The sequence below is a fragment of the Pelophylax lessonae genome (assembly GCF_965119305.1).
Source record: "Pelophylax lessonae genome assembly, chromosome: 7".
NCBI lineage: Eukaryota > Metazoa > Chordata > Amphibia > Anura > Ranidae > Pelophylax > Pelophylax lessonae.
This window is the reverse complement of record NC_138774.1, coordinates 77,889,508-77,917,045: the sequence shown is the minus strand read 5'-3', so window position 1 is coordinate 77,917,045 and position 27,538 is coordinate 77,889,508. Positions and strand designations below refer to the sequence as shown.

At 41.5% G+C, this 27,538-nt stretch overlaps 1 protein-coding gene across 2 annotated transcripts in view; it reads right to left on the bottom strand.

Moving 5' to 3' along the window:
• CLIP3 (CAP-Gly domain containing linker protein 3) overlaps positions 1-27,538 on the bottom strand; it is a 95,460-nt gene that overhangs the window by 42,554 nt on the left and 25,368 nt on the right. For both annotated transcript variants that reach the window (XR_014225493.1, XM_082263724.1), the window contains exons 2-4: positions 17,154-17,302; positions 15,612-15,751; positions 3,038-3,131 (exon numbers count right to left, since the gene is read on the bottom strand). Coding sequence is in view for 1 of the 2 variants with exons in the window: in XM_082263724.1 (XP_082119850.1) it covers positions 3,038-3,131; positions 15,612-15,751; positions 17,154-17,289 (370 nt within the window). In the remaining variant the exon portion in view is untranslated. The remainder of the gene's footprint in view (positions 1-3,037; positions 3,132-15,611; positions 15,752-17,153; positions 17,303-27,538) is intronic.

The window sequence follows — 27,538 nt, the reverse complement described above, 5'->3', positions numbered from 1 at the left end:
GGGCCACTCAAGTGCTACATCCATAAATGTACACCATACCAAACTATTCATAGAATCATTTCCTGGCCCTACTTAACGTCAGCACACAATAGGTTAATGCCTCCTCTGGAACCCACAGGATCACATCTTCCTAGCTAAATAAAAGACAGAACCCCACCCAGGTAAGTGTTCTTTTTTTTTTTTTTTTGGTCATGCTCCAGGTCACCTGTTGATTGCAGTTGGTAAGTACTTTGGTTGCTGCAAGTACAGTATAACCCTCTAACCCACCACCCCTGCAGGTTCAGCCTCTCCTGGAGTTGGAAAACCCTGAATTTTGGAGGTAAACCCTCCTGAAAACTGGGTACCCTGTGTGCCGGGCTGCGGGCAATGTTGCTTAACCACATAACGACCGCTCACGTTGCTGCTACTGCGGCAATGTGGCTCGTTATCGTCCAGCGACGTAGACCTACATCGCTGGACTCCTCCCCTTGTGGGCAGCGCGAACGCGCCACCGGAGGCTCGCTCCCGCTGTATTCAGACACAGCGGGAGTCAGGCCAGGGGAGGAGCGGCGGTGATCACCGCCGCTCTTCCCCGATCGTCGGGGAATCAAGTGTGGAGATCCGCCCGCATGTGTAAACAAAGCGGGCGGATCTCCTAAGTGACAGACAGGGTCAGATTGCAGGTTTCAGCATACCCCACACACGTTAGTAAGCACCAGGCATACATTAACCCCTCCCTCTCCAATAAAATTAACCCCTTCCCTGCCAGTGTCATTTTTACAGTAACAGTGCATATGTATAGCACTGATTACTGTAGTAAGGTCACTGGTACCCCCAAAAGTGTCAAAAAGGTCAGTCAAGGGTCCGATCTGTCCGCCGCAATGTCACAGTCCCGCAAAAAAAAATTGCAGATCGCCGCCATTACTCGTTAAAAAAAAAAACACCAAAATTACAGAAATCTTTCCCTTAGTTAGTAAACGCAATAACTTTTGCGCAAACAAATCAAAATAGGCTTATTGCGATTTTTTTACCAAAAATATGTAGCAGAAAACAAATTGGCTAAAAATGATAAAACATTTTGATATTTACATTTTTTTGGGGAGGAATTTCATATAAAAAAATGTGAAAAATATTGTTATTTTTTCAAAATTGTCGCTCTTTTTTTGTTTATAGCGCAAAAAGTAAAAATCGCACAGGTGATCAAATACCACCAAATGAAAGCTCTGTTTGTGGGTAAAAAAGAACGTCAACTTCGTTTGGGTACGGCGTTGCATGACCGCGCAATTGTCCGTTAAAGTCGCACAGTGCCGAATCGCAAAAAGTGGCCTGGACGTAAGACAGCAAAATCCTCCGGTGGTAAAGTGGTTAAACAGCACGAATATTACATGTAACCATATTGCTACACTTCGAGGTGCCTCTCATCTCTTTTATACTCAGCTGTGACGTGACGCTACTTGTATAGCAAGACATCGCTTGTTTATCAAGTCAAAATTTATAACAAAAGTTTGCTTGTCTTACAAAACGCTCTCAGACCAAGTTACTCTCAATCCAAGGTTTTACTGTCTATATAAGAAAATGTTATTCAAATAGCGTCAGTTTTGGTTTAATTATTCTTTAAATTCTATTTATACCTAAAATGGCCACCTAATACAACCCCAATGTCTACCAAAATGAAGCAGGTTTGTGAGTATAACTTTTTACCCCTTTTTATCCTTCTATAAAAGCTGATATCAAGGGCCCAGCAAGTGTATACCTTTTATTTAGATGAAGCTGTCTTCCTGAAATGACTTTTTCTGTATGGAGGTACTGTATATCATACAAGTCATACCATTTATACATGCGTTACTCTTGCTCATAATTAGCATGTTGAGGTTACATGGGATTTTCTCATCTAAAAGGAAGCTGCCTCCTTTCTGTAGCTTCTGCCCATTTGTGTTTTTGTTTGAACACTTGACCCTCCCTTCTAGATTGTAAGCTGTAACGAGCAGGGCCCTCTGATTCCTCCTGTATTGAATTGTACTGTAACTGTATTGTCTTCCCCACACTGTAAAGTGCTGCTCAAACTGTTGGCGCTATATAAATCCTGTATAATAATAATAATAATAATAATATACGCATGCTGTCCCGCAGACATGTGCAGTTCGTTTCATTTCGAATTGAAATTCGAATGAATTTTCAGTTTTCAGAAATTTGGATGTATCCAAATTTTTGAATTGCAATAGTACTAAGCTTAAATGAATACGAAAAATAACGGAAAAAAAATTGGATGAAATTCAAATAGATTTTGAATTAATTTTGAATTTGAATATTTTTCAAATTTGAAAAGTTTTCAAGTTCAAATAGTATTTGATTTGTTTTCTAATTTCCAAAGAGAATAAAATAGAATAGAAAGTAAAGGAATAGAAACGTAAAAATTAGAATAGAATAGAAAGAATATAACCATCTTTTGAAATTCGAATTTCAAATTGAATAAATTCCAATTCGAATACATAAGAAAATAATAGAATAGAAAAGGATAGAACAGAAAAGAAAGAATAAAATAGAAAATATAGAATATTAAAGAATAGAATTCAAAAAACAGTAGAATAAAATAGAATAGAAGGAATATAACCATTTCCCAAAATTCAAATAGAATAAATTCAAATTTGAATAGAATAGAAAAGAATAGATTAGATTAGAATAGAAAATAACAGAATAGTATTATGACTATTCTTTTGTATTCTATTGTTTTCTATTTGAAAATAATTTGAAAATGATTCAAATTTGAATTTGAAAAATTTGAATCAATTCGAATACAAATAAACAAAGCGATATTCCGAAAAAGGAATTGAACGGATTAAACAAATTTAACTAAATGAATTTATGCAAATAACGAATTGAAACAAAACTAATTTTTGTGTTCTGCACATGTTTACTGTCCTGCACTTCGCTGAAGTCATATGCTGTATAAAAAATATATATTTTATGGGAAGTGATATTATATTCAACTTATAATGTTTTCATAATGGCGCTAAAGGTGGAAAACATAATACGATACATAAAAGAGTTGATACATTACCCACACCATGAGCTCCGGCTTTACATGCGTAGTGTAACAGTGTCATGTCTGTTAGTCCATCCCTGTCATTTACATGACATCCCCTCTTCAAAATCTGTCAGAAAAAATGACTGTGAACATCCATCTAATTTATAAACATTGCACAACAAGCAATGCTTACTCTAACGGAATCTTAATTTACATTTCATGTCAAAAGCAATAGAATTTCAGAATAACAAATTGTATTATGGTCCTACTTTTTCAGCATAAATATTCATCCATTTGACTGCAGTTCACAGCCTTTGCTAACCAATGACCACACAACAGCCCATCAAAAATACATGTTGCATCAGGAGAATGTGCATGGAGTATAAGGAGTTGATACTCCTGGCACAGTATTGCTAAGCATGAGACTTCATTTATCTTGCGTGTACCTATATACAGTATCTCACAAAAGTGAGTACACCCCTCACATTTTTGTAAATATTTTATCATATCTTTTCATGTGACAACACTGAAGAAATGACACTTTGCTACAATGTAATGTAGTGAGTGTACAGCTTGTATAACAGTGTAAATTTGTTGTCCCCTCAAAATAACTCAACGCAGCCATTAATGTCTAAACCACTGGCAACAAAAGAGAGTACATCCCTAAGTGAACATGTCCAAACTGGGCCCAATTAGCCATTTTCCCTCCCCGGTGTCATGTGACTCATTAGTGTTACAAGGTCTCAGGTGTGTTAAATTTGGTGTTTTCGCTCTCACTCTCTCATACTGGTCACTGGAAGTTCAACATGGCACCTCATGGCAAAGAACTCTCTGAGGATCTGAAAAAAAAAGAATTGTTGCTCTACATAAAGATGGCATAGGCTATAAGAAGATTGCCAAGACCCTGAAACTGAGCTGGAGCATGGTAACCAAGACCATACAGTGGTTTAACAGGGCAGGTTCCACTCAGGCCTCGTCATGGTCGACCAAAGAAGTTGAGTGCACGTTCTCAGCGTCATATCCAGAGGTTGTCTTTGGGAAATAGATGTATGAGTGCTGCCAGCATTGCTGCATAGGTTGAAGGGGTGGGGGGTCAGCCTGTCAGTGCTCAGACCATACGCTGCGCACTGCATCATTTGGTCTGCATGGCTGTCGTCCCAGAAGGAAGCCTCTTCTAAAGATGATGCACAAGAAAGCCCGCAAACAGTTTGCTGAAGACAAGCAGACTAAGGACATGGGTTACTGGAACCATGTCCTGTGGTCTGATGAGACCAAGATAAACTTATTTTCAGATGGTGTCATGCGTGTGTGGTGGTAACCAGGTGAAGAGTACAAAGACAAGTGTGTCTTGCCTACAGTCAAGCATGGTGGTGGGAGTGTCATGGTCTGGGGCTGCATGAGTGCTGCCGGCACTGGGGAGCTACAGTTCATTGAGGGAACCATGAATGCCAACATGTACTGTGACATACTGAAGCAGAGCATGATCCTCTCCCTTCAGGGACTGGGCCGCAGGGAAGTATTCCAACACAAACACACCTCCAAGATGACCACTGCCTTGCTAAAGAAGCTGAGGGTAAAGGTGATGGACTGGCCAAGCATGTCTCCAGGCCTAAACCCTATTGAGCATCTGTGGGCCATCTTCAAACGGAAGGTGGAGGAGCGCAAAGTCTCTAACATCCACCAGCTCCGTGATGTAGTCGTGAAGAGGACTCCAGTGGCAACCTGTGAAGCTCTGGTGAACTCCATGCCCAAGAAGGTTAAGGCAGTGCTAGAAAATATTGGTGGCCACACAAAATATTGACACTTTGGGCCCAATTTAGACATTTTAACGAAGGGGTGTACTCAATGGTGTATTTTGGTTTTGTGCTGCCCTAGGCAAGACTAAAATTGGGTGCCCCCCAATGTAAATTTGCCCCACTTCTTTTTTAACGGATGTGACTCCCTCCAAGATTGAAGGACTACAAGTCCCAGCATGAACCCCTGAGATCTCATGAGGGGGGTGAGAGGGGGTGGGAGAGAGAGAGGGGGGTAGGTGAGGGAGAGAGGGAGGGAGAGAGAGAGAGGGGGATGAGAGAGAGAGAGAGAGAGAGAGAGAGGGGGATGAAAGAGAGGGGGTGAGAGCGGGGATGAGAGAGGGGGATGAGAGAGAGAGAGAGAGAGAGAGAGAGGAGAGGTGAGAGAGAGAGAGGGGGGATGAGAGGGGGGATGAGAGAGAAACAGAGGGGGGATGAGAGAGAAAGAGAGGGGGAGAGAGAGAAAGAGAAGGGGGGTGAGAGAGGTGGCTCTAGCAACCAGTGGCCAATAGAGTCTCAGGTGGAGGGGGTGGCTTTTTTGCTGCCCCCCTGCAAAGTGCCGCCCTAGGCCTGGGCCTTGTTGGCCTAGGCCAAAATACAGCACTGGGTGTACTCACTTTTGCTGTCAGCGGTTTAGACATTAATGGCTGTGTGTTGAGTTATTTTGAGGGGACAGCAAATTTACACTGTTATACAAGCTGTACACTTACTACTTTACATTGGAGCAAAGTGTAATTTCTTCAGGGTTGTCACATGAAAAGATATAATAAAATATTTACAATAATGTGAGGGGAGTACTCACTTTTGTGAAATACTGTATATATAGATATATATCTATATATAAACACACACAAAAGTATTACCTGATTCCTAACATCCTGATTTTTTTTTGTTTTTTGCATATTTGTCACACTTAAATGATTCAGATCATCAAACAAATTTCAATAATACACAAAGATAACCAAAGTAATTAAAAAATGGAGCTTTTAAATGATAATTTAATTTAATAACTGAAAAAAAGCGGTCCAAACCTGCCAGGCCCTGTGTGAAAAAGTAATTGCCCCATCACCCTCCCTGTTAAATTATGAATGAACTGTGATTAACCACATTTGTTAGAAAGCTGAGTTAAATTTCCCTTTCCACACCCAGGCTTGATTACTGCCCGACCTGTTAAATCAAGAAATCGCTCAAACAGAAGCTGTCTGAAAAAGTAAAGCACGCTAAAATATCTCAAAAAGCAACACATCATGGCGCAATCTAAAGAAATTCAAGAATAGATATATAGACAATAAACAAATTGATATGTATCAGTCTGGAAAGGGTTACAAAGCCATTTCTAAGGCTTTGTAACTCCAGCGAACCTCGGTGAGAGCCATTATCCACAAATTTGAGAAAACCTGGAACAGTGGTGGACCTTCCCAGGGGGACCCAGTCCACCAAAATCACTCCAAGAGCACAATGAGAACTCATCCAGGAGGTCATAAAAGAACCCAGAACAACATCTAAAGAACTGCAGGCCTCACTTGCCTCAGTTAAGGTCTGTGTTCATGATTCAACAATAAGAAAGAGAATGGGAAAAAATGTCAATGCATGGGCGAAAGCCACTGCTGACCAAAAAGAACACAAAGGCTCATCCCACATTTGTCAAAAAACATTTTGATTATCCCCAAGACTTTTGGGCAAATATTCTGTGGACTAATGAGACAAAAGTTTAACTTTTTGGAAAGTGTGCGCCCCGTTACATCTGGCGTAAAACGAACAGCACTTCATAAAAAGAACATCATACCAACAGTCAAACGTGGCGGTGGTAGCGTGATGGTCTGGGACAACCAGAGCTGTATGGTGACCTGATCCGAGCTTGGTCTGCTGAGAGCAAGCAGGCGTTTATCTGATTATTGGATATATCTATATTGCTACCGGGAGTTCCCTGTGCTGGTGTCCTTTCTTTTTTTGTGATCCATCCCTGGCCATTGAAGCGAGTTTTGACCACCCTGCATAAGGGGGTCACTGGTAATCCGGTAAGCCTCCTGTGCGGACTTTCTCTTGGGTGTCACCTTGGCTGCTCCTGGATTTCTTTTCAAGCCCACAAGGAATTGTTTTATGGGACTTTTTATTTACTTTTTTTCTTCCATTCTTTGGAGGTACACTAAGTGCCGGTTCACACTGTTCCGACTTGTCAGGCGACTTGGTCGCCTAACAAGCAGCGGACCCTGCTGTGCAATTGGACCGTTCTAATAGGAGCGACTCAAGTCGCTCTGACTTAGAAAAAGGTTCCTGCACCTTTTTTTTTTTGCAAAGTCGGAGCAACTTGCATTGACTTTAATTATGTGAAGTCGTTGCAAGCCGCGCCAAAGTCGCGGTGCACGGGCGACGGCATTAGTCGCCCCAAGTCGTGTCGCACTAGTGTGAACCGACACTTATTAACATATATCACGGTGTGTTTGCTTTTTTAATAATGTTGTTACATATTTAATTATCACATCTTTATAAACATTGTTTATATATGCACTTTTTTGTTTATGAACTTTGATTCATTTTGCTTTTGATTTTGCTTCACTAGATAAGAATCACTAGCGCATATTTAACTTTTTCTTTTATTTAATGGTAAATTAAAAGATCGTGCAAAAAATATACATAGGTACATATGAATTTAAAAACCTCCATAAACAAAGTCCATAGAAGTGCCAGAAACAAAAAAGAAGGAAGGTGATAATAGTGTTCAGTATCCCAGCTGTATATCCCAATGGGAGTCTTTGTAGATGACGTGCAGAGAGAGAAAAAAAAGGACTTCCCAAGACTCCTCTGTGAATCACCACCATTGGATAAAAAAATAGCTTCTTACCAGAACATGTTGGCCTCCAACCTAATGGAAAAGCCAACCGAGCCTTAGGGAATAAATCCCAAACACTTCCACTCAGACAATGGCAACCCCGACATGCTCCGAATCAAGACACTCCCAAAATGAATGCGTATAAAATATACAAGCTGATAGCATAATACTGTTTGTAAAATGATCTATTAAATAAAAGAGGGCACTCACATGATCCAAATAGAAAACGAACACGTAGTAATGCTGCAGCAATAACCAAACACAGGACGGTAACAAGCAACCGAAGAGAGCGGTGATGTCACGTCTGGTAAAAGACGTTTAGCCTTTAAGTCAAGTCACTTCCTGGAATATTGATCTAATCAGTCAAGTAGCAGAGGGGGTTGTTAATCAGTTTCTGTTGAAATTAACAACAGGTGCACTAGATGGGCAACAATGAGACCATCTCCAAAATAGGAATGGTTTTACAGGTGGAGGCCACTGACAGTTTTTTTCCTTACTCATCTTTTCTGACAGTTTTTTACTAGTTTTGCATTTGGCTAGGGTCAGTGTCACTACTGATAGCATAAGGCAATCCTATAGGCAGGACCCTATAGAAGTTGCACAGGCAGTCAAACTCCTCCAGGATGGCACATCAATACGTGCCATTGCCAGAAGGTTTGCTGTGTCTCCCAGAACAGTCTCGAGAGCATGGAGGACATTCCAGAAGACAAGCAGTTACTCCAGGAGAGCTAGAAAGGGCCAAAGAAGGTCTTTAACCTATCAGCAGGACCGGTATCTGCTCTTTTGTGCAAGAAGGAACAAGATGAGCACTGCCAGAGCCCTACAAAATGACCTCCAGCAGGCCACTGGTGTGAATGTCTCTGACCAATCAGAAACAGACTTTATGAGGGTGGCCTGAAGGCCCGACGTCCTCCAGTGGGCCCTGTGCTCACTGCCCGGAAATGTAGAGCTTGATTGACATTTGCCATTGAACACCAGAATTGGCAGGTCCGCCACTGGTGCCCTGTGCCTGTCACATGTGCTCAGAGCAGGTTCACTCTGAGCACATGTGACAGACGTGAAAGGGTCTGGAGAAGTAGTGGGGAATTTTATGCTTCCTGTAACATCATTCAGTATGACCGGTTTGGTGGTGGGTCAGTGATGGTCTGGGGAGGCTTATTCATGGAAATCCTTGGACCCATTGTCAGACCCTACACTGTTGCATTGGGTCCTGGGTTCCTCCTGGTGCACGACAATGCTGGCCTCATGTGGCGAGAGTATGCAGCCAGTTCCTGGAGGATGACAGAATTGATACCATTGAATGGCCCCCACACTTGCCTGACCTAAATCCAATAGAACACCCCTGGGACATTATGTTCTATCCGAGGCTGCCAGGTTGCCACCCAGTCTGTTCAGGAGCTCAGTGATGCCCTGGTCCAGATCTGGGAGAAAATACCCCAGGACACCATCCATCATTTTATTAGGAGTATGCCCCGACATTGTCAGGCATGCATACAAGCACATGGGGGCCATACAAACTACTGAGTACCATTTTGAGTTACTGCAATGAAATTTCAGAAAAATGGACTAGTCTTCTGCATCATTTTTCACTTTGATTTCAGCCTTCTGTAGGTTTATAATTTTCATTTCTATCAAACGATGTGACATTCTTTCCTTCCTAACACATTACCCAGTCCATATCAGTATAGAAATCCAGCACAAAATTTTTACCCATTGAGATCTGATGTGTTTTCAAAGTGTTCCTTTAATTTTTCTGAGCAGTGTATATTTTTTTGCACGATCTTTGTATATTATTTTGATTTATCATGTTACCCATAATTTGTTACCATGGTGTTGGTACACAGTATTAAGGAATTTTATTTTTATACACATTTTACTTCCTGTTTCCCTTACAAGAGATGCTGACACCTGCACCCAAAGCTGATTAAAGAATCGGTTTGTGTGAGGACGTCGCTGGATCCCTGGACAGGTAAGTGTCCGTATATTAAAAGTCAGATCTCAGAAGCTACAGTATTTGTAACTGCTGACTTTTTTTTCAGAAGGAGCCTGGAGCTCTCCTCTTTAAGATTTTGGAGTGGCCTAGACTTAAATCCAATTGAGATGCTGTGGCATGACCTTAAACAGGCTTTTCATGTGGCTAAATTGAAACCATTCTGCAAAGAAGAGTGGCCCAAAATTCCTCCACAGCGATGTAAAAGACTCATTGCCAATTATTGTAAACGCTTGATTGCAGTTGTTGCCGCCAAAGGTGGCACGACCAGTTATTAGGTTTAGTGGGCAATACTTTTTCACATATGGCCTGGCAGGTTTGGACAGATTTTTTCCCTTAACCACTTAAGCCCCGGAAGATTTTACCCCCTTCCTGACCAGGGGGTATTTTGCGATTCGGCACTGCGTGACTTTAAAGGACAATTGCGCGGTCGTGCGACGCTGTACCTAAACGAATTTGACGTCCTTTTTTTCCCACAAACAGAGCTTTCTTTTGGTGGTATTTGATCACCTGTGCGATTTTTTGATCACGCGCTATAAACAAAAAAAGAGCGTCAATTTTGCAAAAATAACAATATTTTTCACATTTTTTTATATGAAATTCCCCCCAAAAAAAAAGTAAAAATCAAAATTTTTTAAAATTTTCGGCCAATTTGTTTTATGCTACATATGTTTGGTAAAAAAAATTGCAAAAAGCGTATTTTGATTGGTTTGCGCAAAAGTTATCGCGTTTACTAACAAAGGGAAAGATTTTTGTCATTTTTTTTTTTAACGCGTAATGGCGGCGATCTGCGATTTTTTTTGCGGTACTGCGACATTGGGGCGGACAGATCGGACCCTTGACTGACATTTGTGACACTTTTGGGGTTACCAGTGACATTTCTACAGTAATCAGTGCTATACATATGCACTGTTACTGTAAAAATACACTGGTTGTGAAGGGGTTAACTTTATTTGGGAGGAAGGGGCTGTGTGTATCCCTAGGGGCGTGCTTTCTACTGTGATTGGCTGTGGCTTGAGCTGTAAGGACACTGATCAATGGATCTACATACTAGATCCGTTTGATCAGTGTCTTTACAGTGAGGAGAATGACAGGTGGCTTGTTTACACAAGCTGCCTGACATTCTCCCTCTCCCCCGCAGATCGCCGAGTGACCGGCGGACATCGGGTCCGCTGGTCACACGCGCGGGGGGGGGGGGGGGGTCCGTCACCACGCGGGAGCGCGCCTCCGGGGGCGCGCGCTTGCTCCCTAGACCCTCACAAGCTAGTGACGTAGCCCTACGTCACTTTGCCTGTGAGGGGCTGACTGCCGACGTAGATCGGCGTTAGGCAGACGGCAAGTGGTTAATAAATAAAATCATCATTTAAAAATTGCATTTTGGATTTATTTGGGTTATCTTTGTGTAATACTAACAATTGTTTGATGATCTTTAAGTGTGACAAATATGCAAAAAAAAAAAAAATCAGGAAGGGGCAAATACCTTTTCACAGCACTGTATATATATATATACTGTTTATCTTTTATTAATAAAATGTAATACACAAGGACAAGTACTATATTTTGAATTATTAAAGAGAAATCTTGTGGTAAAAGAATTACATTAAACCATAAATAAACCTAAAAACAAAACTATAAAATATTGCAGTATACCAGTCCTTAGCTGTGGTGGCTGCATTAGTTTCCTTTTTTCAGGACATACAGAAAATACCTGTTGATCTGGCTAAAAATGTGTTCTTGTCACTTCCTGGGAACGACAGAGCTTTAAGACTGTTAATTCTCTTTTGTAAACTACTAGTCTCATCAATCCACCATATAATGAGAATGAATAAAGGCTGACATGTTTGAAGTCCCCCTGGGTGTCAACCATGACTCCCTCCACAGATGTCATGTACAGTGCCTTGCGAAAGTATTCGCCCCCCTTAAACTTTGCGACCTTTTGCCACATTTCAGGCTTCAAACATAAAGATATAAAACTGTAATTTTTTGTGAAGAATCAACAACAAGTGGGACACAATCATGAAGTGGAACAAAATTTATTGGATATTTCAAACTTTGTTAACAAAAAAATACTGAAAAAAAAATTGGGCGTGCAAAATTATTCAGCTTCCTTAAGTTGATACTTTGTAGCGCCACCTTTTGCTGCGATTACAGCTGTAAGTCACTTGGGCTATGTCTCTATCAGTTTTGCACATCGAGAGACTGAAATGTTTGCCCATTCCCTCTTGCAAAACAGCTCAAGCTCAGTGAGGTTGGATGGAGAGCGTTTGTGAACAGCAGTTTTTAGTTCTTTCCACAGATTCTTGATTGGATTCAGGTCTGGACTTTGACTTGGCCATTCTAATACCTGGATATGTTTATTTGTGAACCATTCCATTGTAGTTTTTGCTTTATGTTTTGGATCATTGTCTTGTTGGAAGACAAATCTCCGTCCCAGTCTCAGGTCTTTTGCAGACTCCATCAGGTTTTCTTCCAGAATGGTCCTGTATTTGGCTCCATCCATCTTCCCATCAATTTTACCCATCTTCCCTGTCCCTGCTGAAGAAAAGCAGGCCCAAACCATGATGCTGCCACCACCATGTTTGATAGTGGGGATGGTGTGTTCAGGGTGATGAGCTGTGTTGCTTTTACGCCAAACATAACGTTTTGCATTGTTGCCAAAAAAGTTTGATTTTGGTTTCATCTGACCAGAGCACCTTCTTCCACATGTTTGGTGTGTCTCCCAGGTGGCTTGTGGCAAACTTTAAACAACACTTTTTATGGATATCTTTAAGAAATGGCTTTCTTCTTGCCACTCTTCCATAAAGGCCAGATTTGTGCAGTATACGACTGATTGTTGTCCTATGGACAGAGTCTCCCACCTCAGCTGTAGATCTCTGCAGTTCATCCAGAGTGATCATGGGCCTCTTGGCTGCATCTCTGATCAGTCTTCTCCTTGTATGAGCTGAAAGTTTAGAGGGACGGCCAGGTCTTCGTAGATTTGCAGTGGTCTGATACTCCTTCCATTTCAATATTATCGCTTGCACAGTGCTCCTTGGGATGTTTAAAGCTTGGGAAATCTTTTTGTATCCAAATCCGGATTTAAACTTCTCCACAACAGTATCTCGGACCTGCCTGGTGTGTTCCTTGTTCTTCATGATGCTCTCTGCACTTTAAAATGGACCTCTGAGACTATCACAGTGCAGGTGCATTTATACGGAGACTTGATTACACACAGGTGGATTCTATTTATCATCATTAGTCATTTAGGTCAACATTGGATCATTCACAGATCCTCACTGAACTTCTGGAGAGAGTTTGCTGCACTGAAAGTAAAGGGGCTCAATAATTTTGCACGCCCAATTTTTCAGTTTTTTTATTTGTTAACAAAGTTTGAAATATCCAATAAATTTCGTTCCAATTCATGATTGTGTCCCACTTGTTGTTGATTCTTCACAAAAAATTACAGTTTTATATATTTATGTTTAAAGCCTGAAATGTGGCAAAAGGTTGCAAAGTTCAAGGGGGCCAAATACTTTTGCAAGGCACTGTAGAAGTTAGTATAGACTTGAAGGGACAGGAAGAATGTTAGGATCACAAGGTGTAAATGAACTGAAATAAGCCCGAAAAAAGAAAACCAATGAAGCCACCACATCTATGGACTGGTAAGCTGCAATATATCAAATTTATGTTTTGGGTTTAGGCACAGTTAACCCCTTCGCTTCTAAGGGTAAAACAAATCTAAATGCCTAAGCACAATTTTGCAACTTTGACATGTGTTAGAAAAACTGTACATATCCTCGCAACTACTTTGTGTATCCAGGTGGTTTATACCTTTATACCTTGTTTTTTTCCCAGGACAAATTGGGCTTTCTTTTGGCAGGAAATGGTAATGGATATCTCCTGATTTTCTTTTTATTATCAATGAAAAACTAGCCCAAAATAAAAAAAAAAAAAATGTAAATAGCTGTATATTTCTAGGCATTATCATTTACCACCAAAAAACAGCCCAGAATACATTCTCCTGCTCCTGACAATCGCATTGATACCACATATGTCCTATGTGTATGTTAGTTACCACATATGTGTATGTTAGTTGTTGTTTGTACCCGTGGTAGGGCCCAGAAACAATTGTGCACATTTAATCTTGTCTAAAGCTCACTGATTGACACTAAGTAAATTTGTTTTTCTTTTAATTCTACCCAAAATATGCTGACTGTGACCTTTGACCCTGACCTTGACCCCCAACACTAACCCTGGCAAACCTTGATCTTGTTCTTTTTTCTTTATTTTTTTATTCTTTATTTTTCATTTATAATTTATTTATTTTACACACTTTTTTATTTACAGTTTAATCTCCTGCAAGGAGAGGAAGATACAACGTATCGTCCTCTCCATTCAGAAGAGGAAGTAAACACAGGGGTGGCCTCACAGTGACTGACCACTGTGATAGCCAATCAGAGGCTACCGTAGATCAGGTGACCTGGAATCGAAGGTCCCGGGTCCCGATCGTTAGTACGAGACCACGGGCTGTGTGACACGCTCCCATACACATATAAGGGGCCCTATGAAAAAAAGGCCACTTCTGTGAGGCTGCATGTATGTGTGCAGTCAGTGGGAAGGGGTTAAAAAGGAAATCCAGGTATGAATAATTTTTACCTGAAGTAAGTGGAGGTCACTGGAGAAGCTTTGTCTATATCAGTGATTTCCATCTTCCAGGGACATTGGCCAGATGTGGTATATACATAGTTACATTGATCCAAGCTGTATAAAATATTCATACCTGGAATTCCTCTTTAAGAGCAATCCAGCCAAATTTCCAAACAGAAAAAAATATCTTTGAGGTCTATGACCGCTCCCACAGATACAATGGAGAGGACATGAAATCTTATAGGCAGCCACCACAGTCCAAGGACTAGTACACTGCAATTTAGTATTTTTTTAATTTTTTTGAGGGATTTAGGCAACCATACAGTCTTCTTAGATTATATGATAATTGGTTCATAAAGGACACAGCTGATAGCGAGCTTAAGGCTTCTTCTTTTACACGGCCACTCAGTTTATTTCCTCCGCTCAGTCACTTTTTTTTTTTCACGTACACGGATGACACTTGTGTCATCCGCTCCGTATGTCCGCATATCATCCCATCCGTTTGCGGATGATATACGGACATAATGTATGTCTATGTGATTGCGGATGTCAGCGCATGACACCACTGACATCCGATTTTGCGTCCTTTCCGTTTTTTAAACAGAAGAAAAATAGGGTTCTGTTCTGTTCCAAAAAACGGAACAGAACTGAAAGGACAAAAATCGGATGTCAGCGGGTGGTCATCCGCTGACATCCGCAATCCCATTGACATGCATTATGTCCGTATATATCACCCGCAAACGGATGGGGTGATATACGGACATACGGAACGCCCGTGTGAAAGGGGCCTAAGTAAAAATCCATACATATTAGAAGAGAAAACCATGTCCACTCAGTGCAGCCATAAAAGTCTAAGGCAACACTAGTACTGCATATGCGTTTTCATACTTCATGCGTTTTTTTGTGCACTTTCCGTGTGCTCCTGTTGAAATCTATGGTGCCACAAATGCACTATGCTGCACCAAAAGAAGTACCTTAACTTGTTCTAAAATTGCACTATACCATAATGCATTCATGAGAATGGACACCATAGAGAATAAAAGGATTTCAAGTCCTGTGCATTGCAGTGCGAAGGCAGACACAGGAGAAATGGCATTAGTGTGAACAGGGCCTAAGACCTAAACTCAGTGCCTGGGGTCCCAAATATTAACATTTAAAGAACAAAGGAAGATACACAACAAGTATTTCCCAGTAGGGAATGTTGGAGAGGAAGAGTATAGTAAATACACAACAAAGTAACCCATAGCAAACAATTTCATTGATGTGACAGTAAACTGCTGTTATATATATATTTCATAACTATCTGAGTCCTTCAATATCTTTAATACCATTGGGGGTAGAACCACAGTTCTTGACGAAGTAAGTTACCTCACTGCCGATCACATCGATCTTGTGTTGGACTTGTGGGACCCATTGCCGGATGATAGCAAACAGTTCAGGGACGGTCGTTTGAGGGTCAAACAAGATTTCCTGGCATGCAGGGTCATTAGGGTCAAAGAACGTGAATGCTGTGGTGTAAGTAAAAGAAAAGGTAATTAATATAATTAGCTTCTACAAGAAAGGAAAAGGACTTTGTGACAGATGCAGTCATTCCTGTTGGCTTCATTACCTAATGTGTCTGAGATAGAAAAGATTGGTCACACAAACCAATGAGATTTTGCCTTTCATAATCATTCTTACATATTGCACCAAAAACATAAGGGAAACCGGTTATTGTAGACAGGAACCGTTCCATCTGCAGACATTTTGGATCTTTACATTCTTGTACTTCTCTGGCTTTGCCATGGAATTAAAGAGCTGGCGCACACTGGGGCAGTGTTTCTCAACCAGGGTGCTGCTGCACCTTGGAGTGCCATCTCAGTTCCCCTGGGGTGGTGAAAGAACAAGACCCAATTTGCCCTGGATCAGAAATGGATGAGAGGGCTCTGTGATTTTTTGGACTCTGTGGTGATGGAGGACTCTGTCATGAGGGTACTCTGATGTGATGGATGTCTCTCATGTATAGGGGGGAACTGTGATGTGATGGAAGGACTCTAGGTTGATGGGGGGCCTCTGATGTATAGGGGGGACTTTGATGTGATGGGAGGACTCTGACATGAAGGGGGAACCTCTGGTGTGATGGGGACCTCTGACGTGAAGGGGGACTCGTTGTGTGCATCGTCCCATGTTCTGGTGTCCTACTTATAAGTAATATTTTTGTTTTTTACATTTTAGAATATTTGCCTTTACCATCTATACTATTGGGATGGGGGTGTGTGGTTCCCAACTGGTCATTTTTTAGTTTGCACCCTATGGCTTTTACATAGCCATTAGTTTTTCAATACCAGTCATGGAGGGGAGCAGGTTGGGGGAGGATTGGGCCATCTCCAAGCTCACCTGTTTCCCATCCATCCATTAGCATTCATGTACTTCCATGTTTGAGACACTCAGGTTGAGTAGTGTTAGGAAGTGTTAGGACTGCAGGATACACAGGGTGCCATGGAGTGGCCTGCAGCTTATACATGCGTTTGCAAATGTGTGTTAACTAAACCCCTGTTTTAACCTATTATGTTAGACAGGTTTGTTTGGTTTGTCAGCAGACTGGTGGGTAAAGCTGGATACACACTATCCAACTTTTGTGGTTAGATTTCCTTCAGGTTTACCTTTTCTATGTAGTGCAAGGGCCTGCCTGATTGCATACAAATTGAAAGTGTTTAGGTTTGACCTCATATTATATGGTTTTGGTAAGTCTAAAAGAAAAAGTCTTCAGAAAATCTTATAGTGTGTATGGCCCTTAAGTATAGCAAACTAAGGGCCGGTTGGTTTCCACACACACACACACCTTCTTTAATCCCCCTTTTCTCTTCAGTTTTAGAATGAATGCATTGAGAATTTGCATAGTTGTAAAGAAAATACTTCTTTGCTGATTACCATAATCCTTCGGAAGAGGGGCCGGAGCAGAAGGGTGAACCACAGGTCGTTTCCTCTTCTCTACGATAGGGCTCTGGAAATCCAGGGGATGTCGGTTCTCCTCCGGGCCACAGTCTAGAGGATCTTCTCTAGTCATGGTTCTCTGTTCGCTGAATTTGTAGAAATTAAATTATAAATACCAACATTAGATCTACAATTTACTGTAAGACGCTCCATGATTCAGTCAAACAATGGCCATACATTCTAACAGTATTACAACAAGGCACTTCAGTATGTGGATCAGCCATCCCATACCCACACAGACCGGTATCATCACAGCAGCACATTTCTAGTACAGACCAGCATTCTTACACATACCTATGTACTTTGTGGATCAGTTACATAAAACCTAGTACAGACCCAGTATCATTCCAATAACACAGTCACAGATCAGCAGAAAGGGCAAAAGAACCGCTCCAGTGATAAGGTAATCCCAACCATCAAAATAAGCTGCAGCAAGGATCCGCAGTCCAGGCAACTATAATGTATAGAGAGAAATAGCCGCACTCCAACTTAATGGTGAAAAATATAAAATCTGTTTTATTCGTATCCAAAAGATAAAATCAATTCAAAGTGTATCCATAATATTGTCAGAGACAAGAGATGAACGCATAGTAGTTGACGCGTTTCACGGATAAAGGTAACCACTTTACGACTAAGTTTGGTTATGACTAAGCAGACGTTTATCCGTGAAACGCGTCAACTACTATGCGTTCATCTCTTGTCTCTGACTATATTATGGATACACTTTGAATTGATTTTATCTTTTGGATACGAATAAAACTGATTTTTCACCTTCAAGTTGGAGTGCGGCTATTTCTCTCTATACATTATCATTCCAATAACACCATGTCAGTACAGACCCAGTATCATTCCAATAACACAATGTCAATACAGACCAGTATCGTTCCAATAACACAATGTCAATACAGACCAGTATCGTTCCAGTATCACAATCATAGGACAGATTAGTATTATTGCAGCACGGGGGTCCCCATCCATCTGCTTATAGTTTGCATGTACTTTATTATTTTTTTGAGGGGGGGTTATTCACACTCCAAAGACATGCAGATGCGTCAATTGGCTCCTATCTAAACTGTCCCTAGTATGTGTGTGCGTATATTCAAGCATGTGAGACTGGGACCTTAGATTGTAAGCTCCTTGAGGGCAGGAACTGATGTGAATGTACAATATGTAATGTGCTGTATGCTCATGGCAGGTGGCTGGGGATTGTACCAGAGTTGTCAGAGGAGATGTGGCTGGAAGTTTTATGTATTGCATCCACTGACTGGGCGATTCAACTATGATATTTGCACAGCCTCAGTGGCTGTTTACTATACGGAAAACAGATAACACTGTATGTCACAAGTGTTTGCTGTCCAAAGGGACCATTTGCATATGATGTGGGACTCTTCCAAAGTTAGGCCACTCTGGTCACAGGTGACTGAGTTTATGGTGAATAACTTTGGTTTTCCCAACATATGCAATACTTTTCTATGTCCTTTCATTGGAAACAAGGAGATGAATAATGCCACAAAGAATTTTTTTTGGACTCTTCGTTTATGTGAGGAAATTGATTGCTAGGAGATGGATATATACTGATCATCTTACTACTGCGACATAAAAACCGATGATCAATGCAGATATCCTCCCCCCTGTATAGGATGACACATGAGGCCCGGGATGTTGTCAAAAGAAGTTCACCAAAAACTGGCTTCGTTGGGAAGACTTTCATGCAACTCTGGACGGTATTCTGGAGGATGACGGTGCTTCTATTCTTGGTTAGGGCTGAGGGCTGATGGGGTAGACACTCTGGTTTATACTGAGACCTAGTTGGGTTTACGGTTCCCAGAAGTAGCGCAAAAGGGTAGGAAGGGATAATTCTGTATCTTTTTTGTATCCGATCCTGATTCAGAAATCAACACTCATTGTTGCTTGGTGGGGTGTTCACTTGCGTATGTTAAAACAAAACAAAAAGGATTACCAGATGACACATTTAGTTGGATAATACCCTTTATTGTTTGCACATTGGGTACAATTCTCTGAACTGCACTGAATGAATTTATGATACTGTCTTTAAACTGTCTTTAACACTGGTGTGTGAATATATAGTTTGTTCTCGATGTATGACAAATGATTAATGTATTCTCATTTTTTCAGATTCTGGCAATAATAATTTCTTCAGAAAAAAAAGTGCTGTGTAAATTGTCAGTGCTATATCAACCTTCAAGCCAATACCTTTAATGAATAAATAAAAATGTAAGTAAACCACTCTGTGGATCAGTCACACAATTCCAATACAGACTAATAATCTTATCATAAGTCACTGTCTGGATCAATCATACAATCCCAGTATAGACCAGTATCAATACTATAAGGCATTCTCTGGATTAGTCATGCAATCCCAGCACAGACCAATATCATTACTATAAGTCATTCTGTGGATCAGTCCCACAGTCCCAGCACAGACCAGTATAATCATTGTAAGGCACTCTGTGGTTCAGTCACACAATCCCAGTACAGACCAGCAGGGTTTTTTTTCAGCTGGAACTTGGTGGAACTCAGTTCCACCACCTTTGGCTCAGGCCCTCTGCTCCCTATTCACCACTATCACTTGTAAACACAAAAGTCCATCTTCTGTGTTTACAAATGACAGCTTGTCTCCCAGGAGCTGAGAGCAGGATGGGGACAAGAGAGACGCAGGTTCCTGGGGTGCAGTGAAAATGCTGACACCCCCACTGGATGATCCCCCTAAAAGTGAAAGAGGCATAGCCAGCTACAGTGTGCGTGAAGGTACAAGAGACTGAGTGCTTCAGCTTAATACAGCAACAAACGTATGACATATAGAAAATGGTGGAGCCTTTAAGAAGGTAAGGAGAAGATGGGGGCAGTGGAGGGGGGCATTTCATGCAAAGATCAGAGCTGAAGAGGGGTGAAAGTGAGATGTGGATGAGGAATGCAGAAGTAAGCAGCTGTGGAAGAAGGCTGAACTCTGCAGTCTGTATGCAGCACACCCCCGAACTCTGCACTCTGCGTGTAACCTCCCCCAAACTCTTCACTCTGTACATAATGCACTCCTGGTATTAAATGCCCCTCTGTTAGTGAAATCTGGCCACACCCACTATTTGATACAGTTTGGAGGGTGCGTGTGTGGGGGAGGAGGATTTTGGGGGGTCGTTCCTGTGCCTATTTTCTGAGAAAAAAAGCCCTGCAGACCAGTATCATTAACATAGGGCACTCCGTGGTTCAGTCTCACCATCCCCGTGTAGACCAATATTATCACCATAAAGCACTCTGTAGTTCAGTCACACTATCCCAGCATAGACACTTTTTTTTTTTTTAAATAAAACGCTCTTCAGATTAGTTATATAATCCCAGTAGAAACCAGTAATATTACAATATTAGGCACTCTTTCGAACGTTCAAACCATCCCAGCACAGCCTAGTATTATTGCAGTAAGGCACACTGTAAATTGATCACACCCTCCCAGTATAGACCAGTGTTATTACAATAATGCACTCACACAATACCAGCCCAGACCAGTATCATTATCATAATGCACTGTTTGGATCAGTCATACAATCCCAGTATCATTAATATAAGGCACTCTCTGGATTAGTCATACAATCCCACTACAGACCAGTATCATTACTATAAGGCACTCTGTGCATCAGTCACACAGTCCCAGTACAGAGCAAGTATAATCACTGTAAGGCATTCTGTGGCTCAGTCATACAATCCCAGTATAGGCCAGTATCATTACTTTAAGGCACTCTGTGCATCAGTCACACCATCCCAGTACAGACCAGTGTCATTACTATAAGGCACTCGTTGGATCAGTCATACAATCCCAGTACAGAGCAGCATAATCACTGTAAGGCACTCTGTGGCTCACTCAGACAATCCCAATACAGACCAGTATTATTTCCAAAAGGCACTCTGTTAATCAGACACAATCCTGGTACAAACTAGTATTATCAGGACTTTTTTTCAGCAGGAACGAAGTTCCAGCGCCTCCAGCACTGAATGTATGTAATAAGCAAGGGGTGCTCGGTGTGCTGGAGGGTCTATTGATGCTGGCTGCTAGGAGATTTATTGTCACTGGTGGGGATCTGTTGTTGTGTGAGTCTATATTGTTGCTGGTTGGGGATCTTTTGTTGCAGGGGGGGTTCTTATGTTGCTAATAAGGATCTACTATTGTGGGAAAGGTCTATTGTTGCTGGCTGCTAAAGAGTCTATTGATGCTGGTTGCTGGCAGATCTGTCGCACTGGGGGGGGGGGGGATCTAATGTTGCTGGGGTGAATATTTTGTTGCTGGGGGTGGTATTTTGTTCTGGGTGCTCCATTGTTGCTGTGTGTGTGTGTTCTATAGTTGGTGGGGGAACTATTGTTGCTGGGGTGGGGTCTATTGTTGCTTGGAGAACAATTATTGTTGTACAGGTTCTATTGGAATCTATTGTTGCTGGGGTGGGGTCTATTGTTTCTTGGGGAACAATTATTTTGTGTAGGGTCTATTGGGATCTATTGTTGCTGGCTCCAAGGGATCTATTTTACTCCTTTTCTGGTTATTAGGCAAGAACATATTCCATAAAAACTATTTATCACCACAAAATGATACTTGGGGCAGTACTGGGAAGGTGGGTAGGGGTTTGAACCAAGGGGCAGTGTCAGAGGAGGGTAGGGCACAGGGACAAGGGGGGATTCGGAAAGGGGGCGGTTTCTTGTACCTATTCCCTGTAAAAAAAAAGCCAAGAGTATTATTACAATTAGGTACTCTGTCGATTAGTCACACAATCCAAGCACAGCCCAGTATTGTTCAATCAGTCACACCATCTCAGTGCAAACTGCTATTACTACAATAAGGCATTTTGCAGATTAATCAAACATTTCCAGTACAGACTAGTATTGTTACGATAGGGGCTCTGTGGATCAGTTACAAAATCATAGTACAGACCAGTATTATTATAAATACATTAGGGCACCCTATGGGGCTGAAACTCAGTGAAGATTGTAGATGGGTTTCCATACAATGTGGAACGCTTCAGTTCAACCATATAGAAGTCAGTTTAATTGCCGTAAGGCATGCTGTGGTTTAATTATGCAATCTAGCAAATATTTTGAATCTTTTTCAGATTGTACCTACTTCATTCATCATTGGAATGTCATTTATTTAGCACATTCAATTTATGCAAATCATGTACAAATCACTATTATAAATAGGGATGATCGAACGGTTCGGGTCGACCATCGGTTCGACCCAAACATTGACTGTTCGAGGTTCGGCTGAATTTAGAACTTTTTGCTGAAAAAGTTCGGAATTCGGCAACCAGAACCGACCAAAATGCAATGGGCCAGAAAATGGGCTTTAAAAGCCTGTGATTGGACCAGAACCATTAGTAAAAGCCAATTGAGGGGGCAGGAGAATGCTAGGAATGTGATTGGAGTGACTAGGGGGTCCAGAGGCCAATCATTAGTGAATACGCCCCCCAGTATATAAGATAGCCCCCGCCAAATTTCTACAATTTTAATACAGGGACATGGAAGAGAGTGGAAGCAGTTCTGTTACTTCTGCTTCAAAGTGTAATTTAGCAATTATTAGTGTGAGGAAAGGGATATCTAGTGTAGTTAGGGTGCTATTTTCCACTTTAGTTAGCTTCAAAAATCAAGTTTCTGTAGGGAAAGTGTTAAGTGCCAGGGTGACCGTAGTGTAGTGTAGGGTGAACTGACTCTGACTGCTATGGCAGGGTGACCAAACAATTCCATTTCAGGGTGACCGCTATAGAGAAAAGATCGTTTTCTCTTATGTGACTTTCAGAGCAGCGATATGGCTTCTCTCCGGTCAGCCTGCTTTTTGCTGCAGGCGTTTATAGTGCTTTTTTAAAGACAAGTTTTGAGTCAGGCATGACATCTGAACTTGTGTATAGGGGTATATATACACACACATGTATGTATATATACACCTACACATATATAGGTGTGAAAATAGCAGAACCCTATGCTTGCGCTAATGAAATAATTAACAGGCATATGGCTCCGCTCCTATCACACCTATATATGTGTATGTGTATAATACATATAAGTGTGTGTATATATACCCCTATGCAGAAGTTCAGATGTTTTGCCTCCCTCCAAAGACCCCAAAAAAATGCCCAAAAAAACGCCTGCGCCAAAAAAAAAAAAACGCCCAGGTGTGTTATTGCAGGCTTTTTTTTGGGCATTTTTTTGGGGTCTTTGGAGTCAGGCAAAACATATGAACTTGTGTATAGGGGTATATATACACACACATGTATGTATGTATATATACACCTACACACATATAGGTGTGAAAGAAGCAGAGCCATATTGGTGTTAATTATTTTATTAGCGCAAGTATAGTGTTCTGCTACTTTCACACCTATATATGTGTATGTGTATATATACATATAAGTGTGTGCGTGTATATATACCCTACACAGAAGTTCAGATGTTTTGCCTGACTCCAAAGACCCCAAAAAATGCCCAAAAAAACGCCTGCGCCAAAAAAAAAAACGCCCAGGTGTGTTATTGCAGGCTTTTTTTTTGGGCATTTTTTTGTGGTCTTTGGAGTCAGGCATGACATCTGAACTGTATAGGGGTATATATACACACACATGTATGTCTATATACACCTACACCTACACAAGTTCAGATGTTTTGCCTGACTCCAAAGACCCCAAAAAATGCCCAAAAAAAAAAGCCTGCAATAACACACCTGGGCCTTTTTTTTTTGGCGCAGGCGTTTTTTTGGGCATTTTCTGATGTTATGCCTGCCTCCAATAACCCCCAAAAAATGCCCAAAAAAACGTTTGCTACAAAACCGGCAAGGTGTGAAATTAGCGGAGCCATATCCCTGTTCTATAAGTGACCTAATAGAAACAATCTTTTTTTTCTGGTTCTGGACATGCTACAGCTGAAACTTCACAGGTACACTTTTTAGACCCCCCAGACACTAAATCCAAAGTCAAAATCAAAAAATCTCATTTTTTTTTCCAATATTTTTTTCAATAATTGGCTCTCTATCAAAAATGACAATTTTTAAGAACTTTTTTTTGTGTGAATAATAGTCTCTGGGGCATGACCCAGAACCCTAGGCACGTTTTAGGGGCATTTATTGGGTTTTAGGGCTTCAAAATGTTTTTTTTTTTTTGATTACCGAAGTTCGGGTCCCATTGATTTCAATGGGGTTCTGAAATCCGGGCCGAACTTTCTGAAAGTTCTGGTGTTCTGGTCGAACCGAACTTTTGAAAAGTTCGATCATCCCTAATTATAAACTCCCTTTGTAGTCCATTCATACAATCTATTACAGACCAGTGTGGTTATACTGTAATAAGACTCCCTGTGGTTAGGTCATACAATCTCATTGTAGATCAGGCTTATTACTGCATGTGTTGACTTGGCTTTTGTTTGCTTCAAACTAGATTTGCATTTCCAATGACACAGGCCTTTACAAGGATGGAATCTGTGCTTCAATCATAGAACCTTATGGCTCGTTTCCACTGAGCGGTATGGTGCGGTTCGGTTCGGTACGGTATGCTATTTTTGCCGTTTCCATTGAGAATGGTACCCTAATTCCGAACCGTACCGTACCACTTTTTTTGGGACCCTTTCGTTGGGGTACCAAGCACATTAGTACCGCACCAACAGGGTGGAGCTACACTCTGCAGAACTTTGATTGGTTGACAGAGAATCGTCTATCACAGCTTTCCTGCTACACCACGCCTATCATGAAAGGGTACTATTGGCAGTGGAAACGCAAGGTGTACCGTACCGAACCGTACCGTACTGAATCGAACCGTACCGTACCACTAAGTGTAAACGAGGCATTAGTAAAGGCCAGCGTCGTAACAGCACTCCCCAGTTTATTCATACAGTTCTGATATAAAATTTCATGGTTCATATTCATCCAGTAAACACCAGTTTGATTATAATTAGGATTAGTAACACAATATCAGTACAGACCAGTTCTTCTGAAGTAAGCCACTCTTTGGGCTGTAATTTAGTCGTCAGGTTACTGCACTGGCAGTTGTGTCTTTACATTAAATATGGTTGCAAAATAGGACAGCATTAATATCTTTAGCAGAGTAGTCATGACTGTGAATGTTCCTGGCAGTGTCATCAATAATATGTAACACCAAAGCACAGTCTTAGTTCTTGCTGAGTACACAAGGCCCAGATGAAGGCCCCGTCACTGTCTGAGGGTTAGGTTAGCCTAGGGGATTATAATAATTATCTCCTTGTGCTGCCAATCCCTTTCTGAAAACAGTAGGACACTTTCAGACTTATTATATGTAATGGCTCAAAATTAAATGGGAATGTATAAAGTGTAGGACCCAACCAACAACTGTCTTTTTTGTCATTTTACTACAATAACCTAATATATGATTGGCTGCTATAGAATACTAAGCTTGGAACTTTCATATTAAATTAGTCTGCAAAGGATACATTGCTTTTTGATGCAATACAAAATATTCCAACAACACAATCCCAGTACATACCAATATTGTTACTATAAGGCACTCTATGGAACAGTCACACAATTCCAATACAGACTATTATTATTACAATAATTTACACAATCCCAGTACAGACCAGTATAATTACTATAAGGCACTCTGTGGATCAATCACACAATCCAGTACAGGCCAGTTTTATTGAAGTAAATCACTCACTGGATTAGTCAAAATCCCAATATAGACCAGTTATCACAGTCACACAGTCATACCATCTCAAAATATGTGGGGCATTAGCAGAAGGGTGACTAGATTTCAAAAACCCAAGGTAAGTACGTTGACAAATCCAAATTGCAGCCTCATAACAGCTAACAAGGATATAGTATGCGAACGGACAAAATTACGAGGTTTGTATACCAATGCTAGAAGTCTGGCTAACAAGATGCAAGAACTGGAGCTGTTAATGTATGAGGAGGATTTTGATTTTGTGGGAATGTCAGAGACTTGGTTTGACAGCTCTCATGATTGGCTGGCAACCATTCAGGGTTATCTCCTATATTGCAGAGAAAGGGAGGGTAAAAAGAGGGAAAAATTGCCGCCCCCCTCCCAAAAAGCACAAAAAGCCATAATGTAAAATAAAGTGCAAATTGTAATAGTTTAATACATAAACATTCTGAAAGTGCAATACAACATACACTGCCATATGCGATACGCTGGGGGTGTCAATTAAAAGTTAACGACACCCCCAGATCATATCACAGTGCGATCTGCAAGTTCGCACAGAATCAGATCGCACTAGTGTGAACCACTATGCGATCCGATTCTGCTGTGGATAAAAAAAAGGGTCCTGTGCGTGTTGGGTGCGGATGCGGTGCGAATTCAGCCATACAAACTGTATGGCTGAAATTTGCACCGCACAGAGATCGCATGTAATTTAGAAGCAGTGCGCTCTGAATTACATGCGATCTCTGTGATTGCACAAATGTGAACCGGCCCTGGCACAGGACCCTTTTTTTCAGCCGCATCAGGATCGGATCGCACAGTGGTTCACACTTGTGCGATCCGATCCTGTGCGCACTGTCAGATCGCACTGCGATATGCGATCAAACTGGGGGTGTCGTTAACATTTAATTGACACTCCCTGCGTATCGCATATGGCAGTGTGAGGCTCGGTTCACACTTGTGCGAAGGGGGAAAGGCTGCGAATTCGCAGCCTGTTCCCACATCGCATCCGCACATCTGGCAGTTCACACTGCCATATGCGATACGCAGGGGGTGTCAATTAAATGTTAACGACACCCCCAGTTTGATCGCATATCGCAGTGCGATCTGACAGTGCGCACAGGATCGGATCGCACAAGTGTGAACCACTGTGCGATCCGATCCTGATGCGGCTGAAAAAAAGGGTCCTGTGCATGTTGGGTGCAGATGCAGTGCGAATTCAGCCATACAAAGTGTATGGCTGAATTCACATCTGCACAGGAGATCGCAGAATACAAATAGGGAGCGCAAGACAAGAGAAGTAGAGAAGATTTAAAAACAGCCAGAATAAAACAATTATACTCCATCCCAAGGATAAATCTTATGTAATGTTACCCCTCCCTCCCTCACTGAGTATACCAATTACAAATGCCCATTTTCACTCACCATAAAACGTGTTTTTATGTGTTCCAAATGGCACCAGCATGGCAGCACCAGGTCGGACCTGGACAGGTCCTCTTCTCCTGGCTGGATCTTCTTCCTTCTTCCTGGATGGATCTGGGGTCTGGGGACTGGTGTCTGTCTGGGGACGGCCGGGTCCTTCTTGCACAGTGCCAGCACTGATTCAAAATGTTCCTTCCCGCTCCTGGATGCGATGCGCCCGCCCGGTCTCCTCCC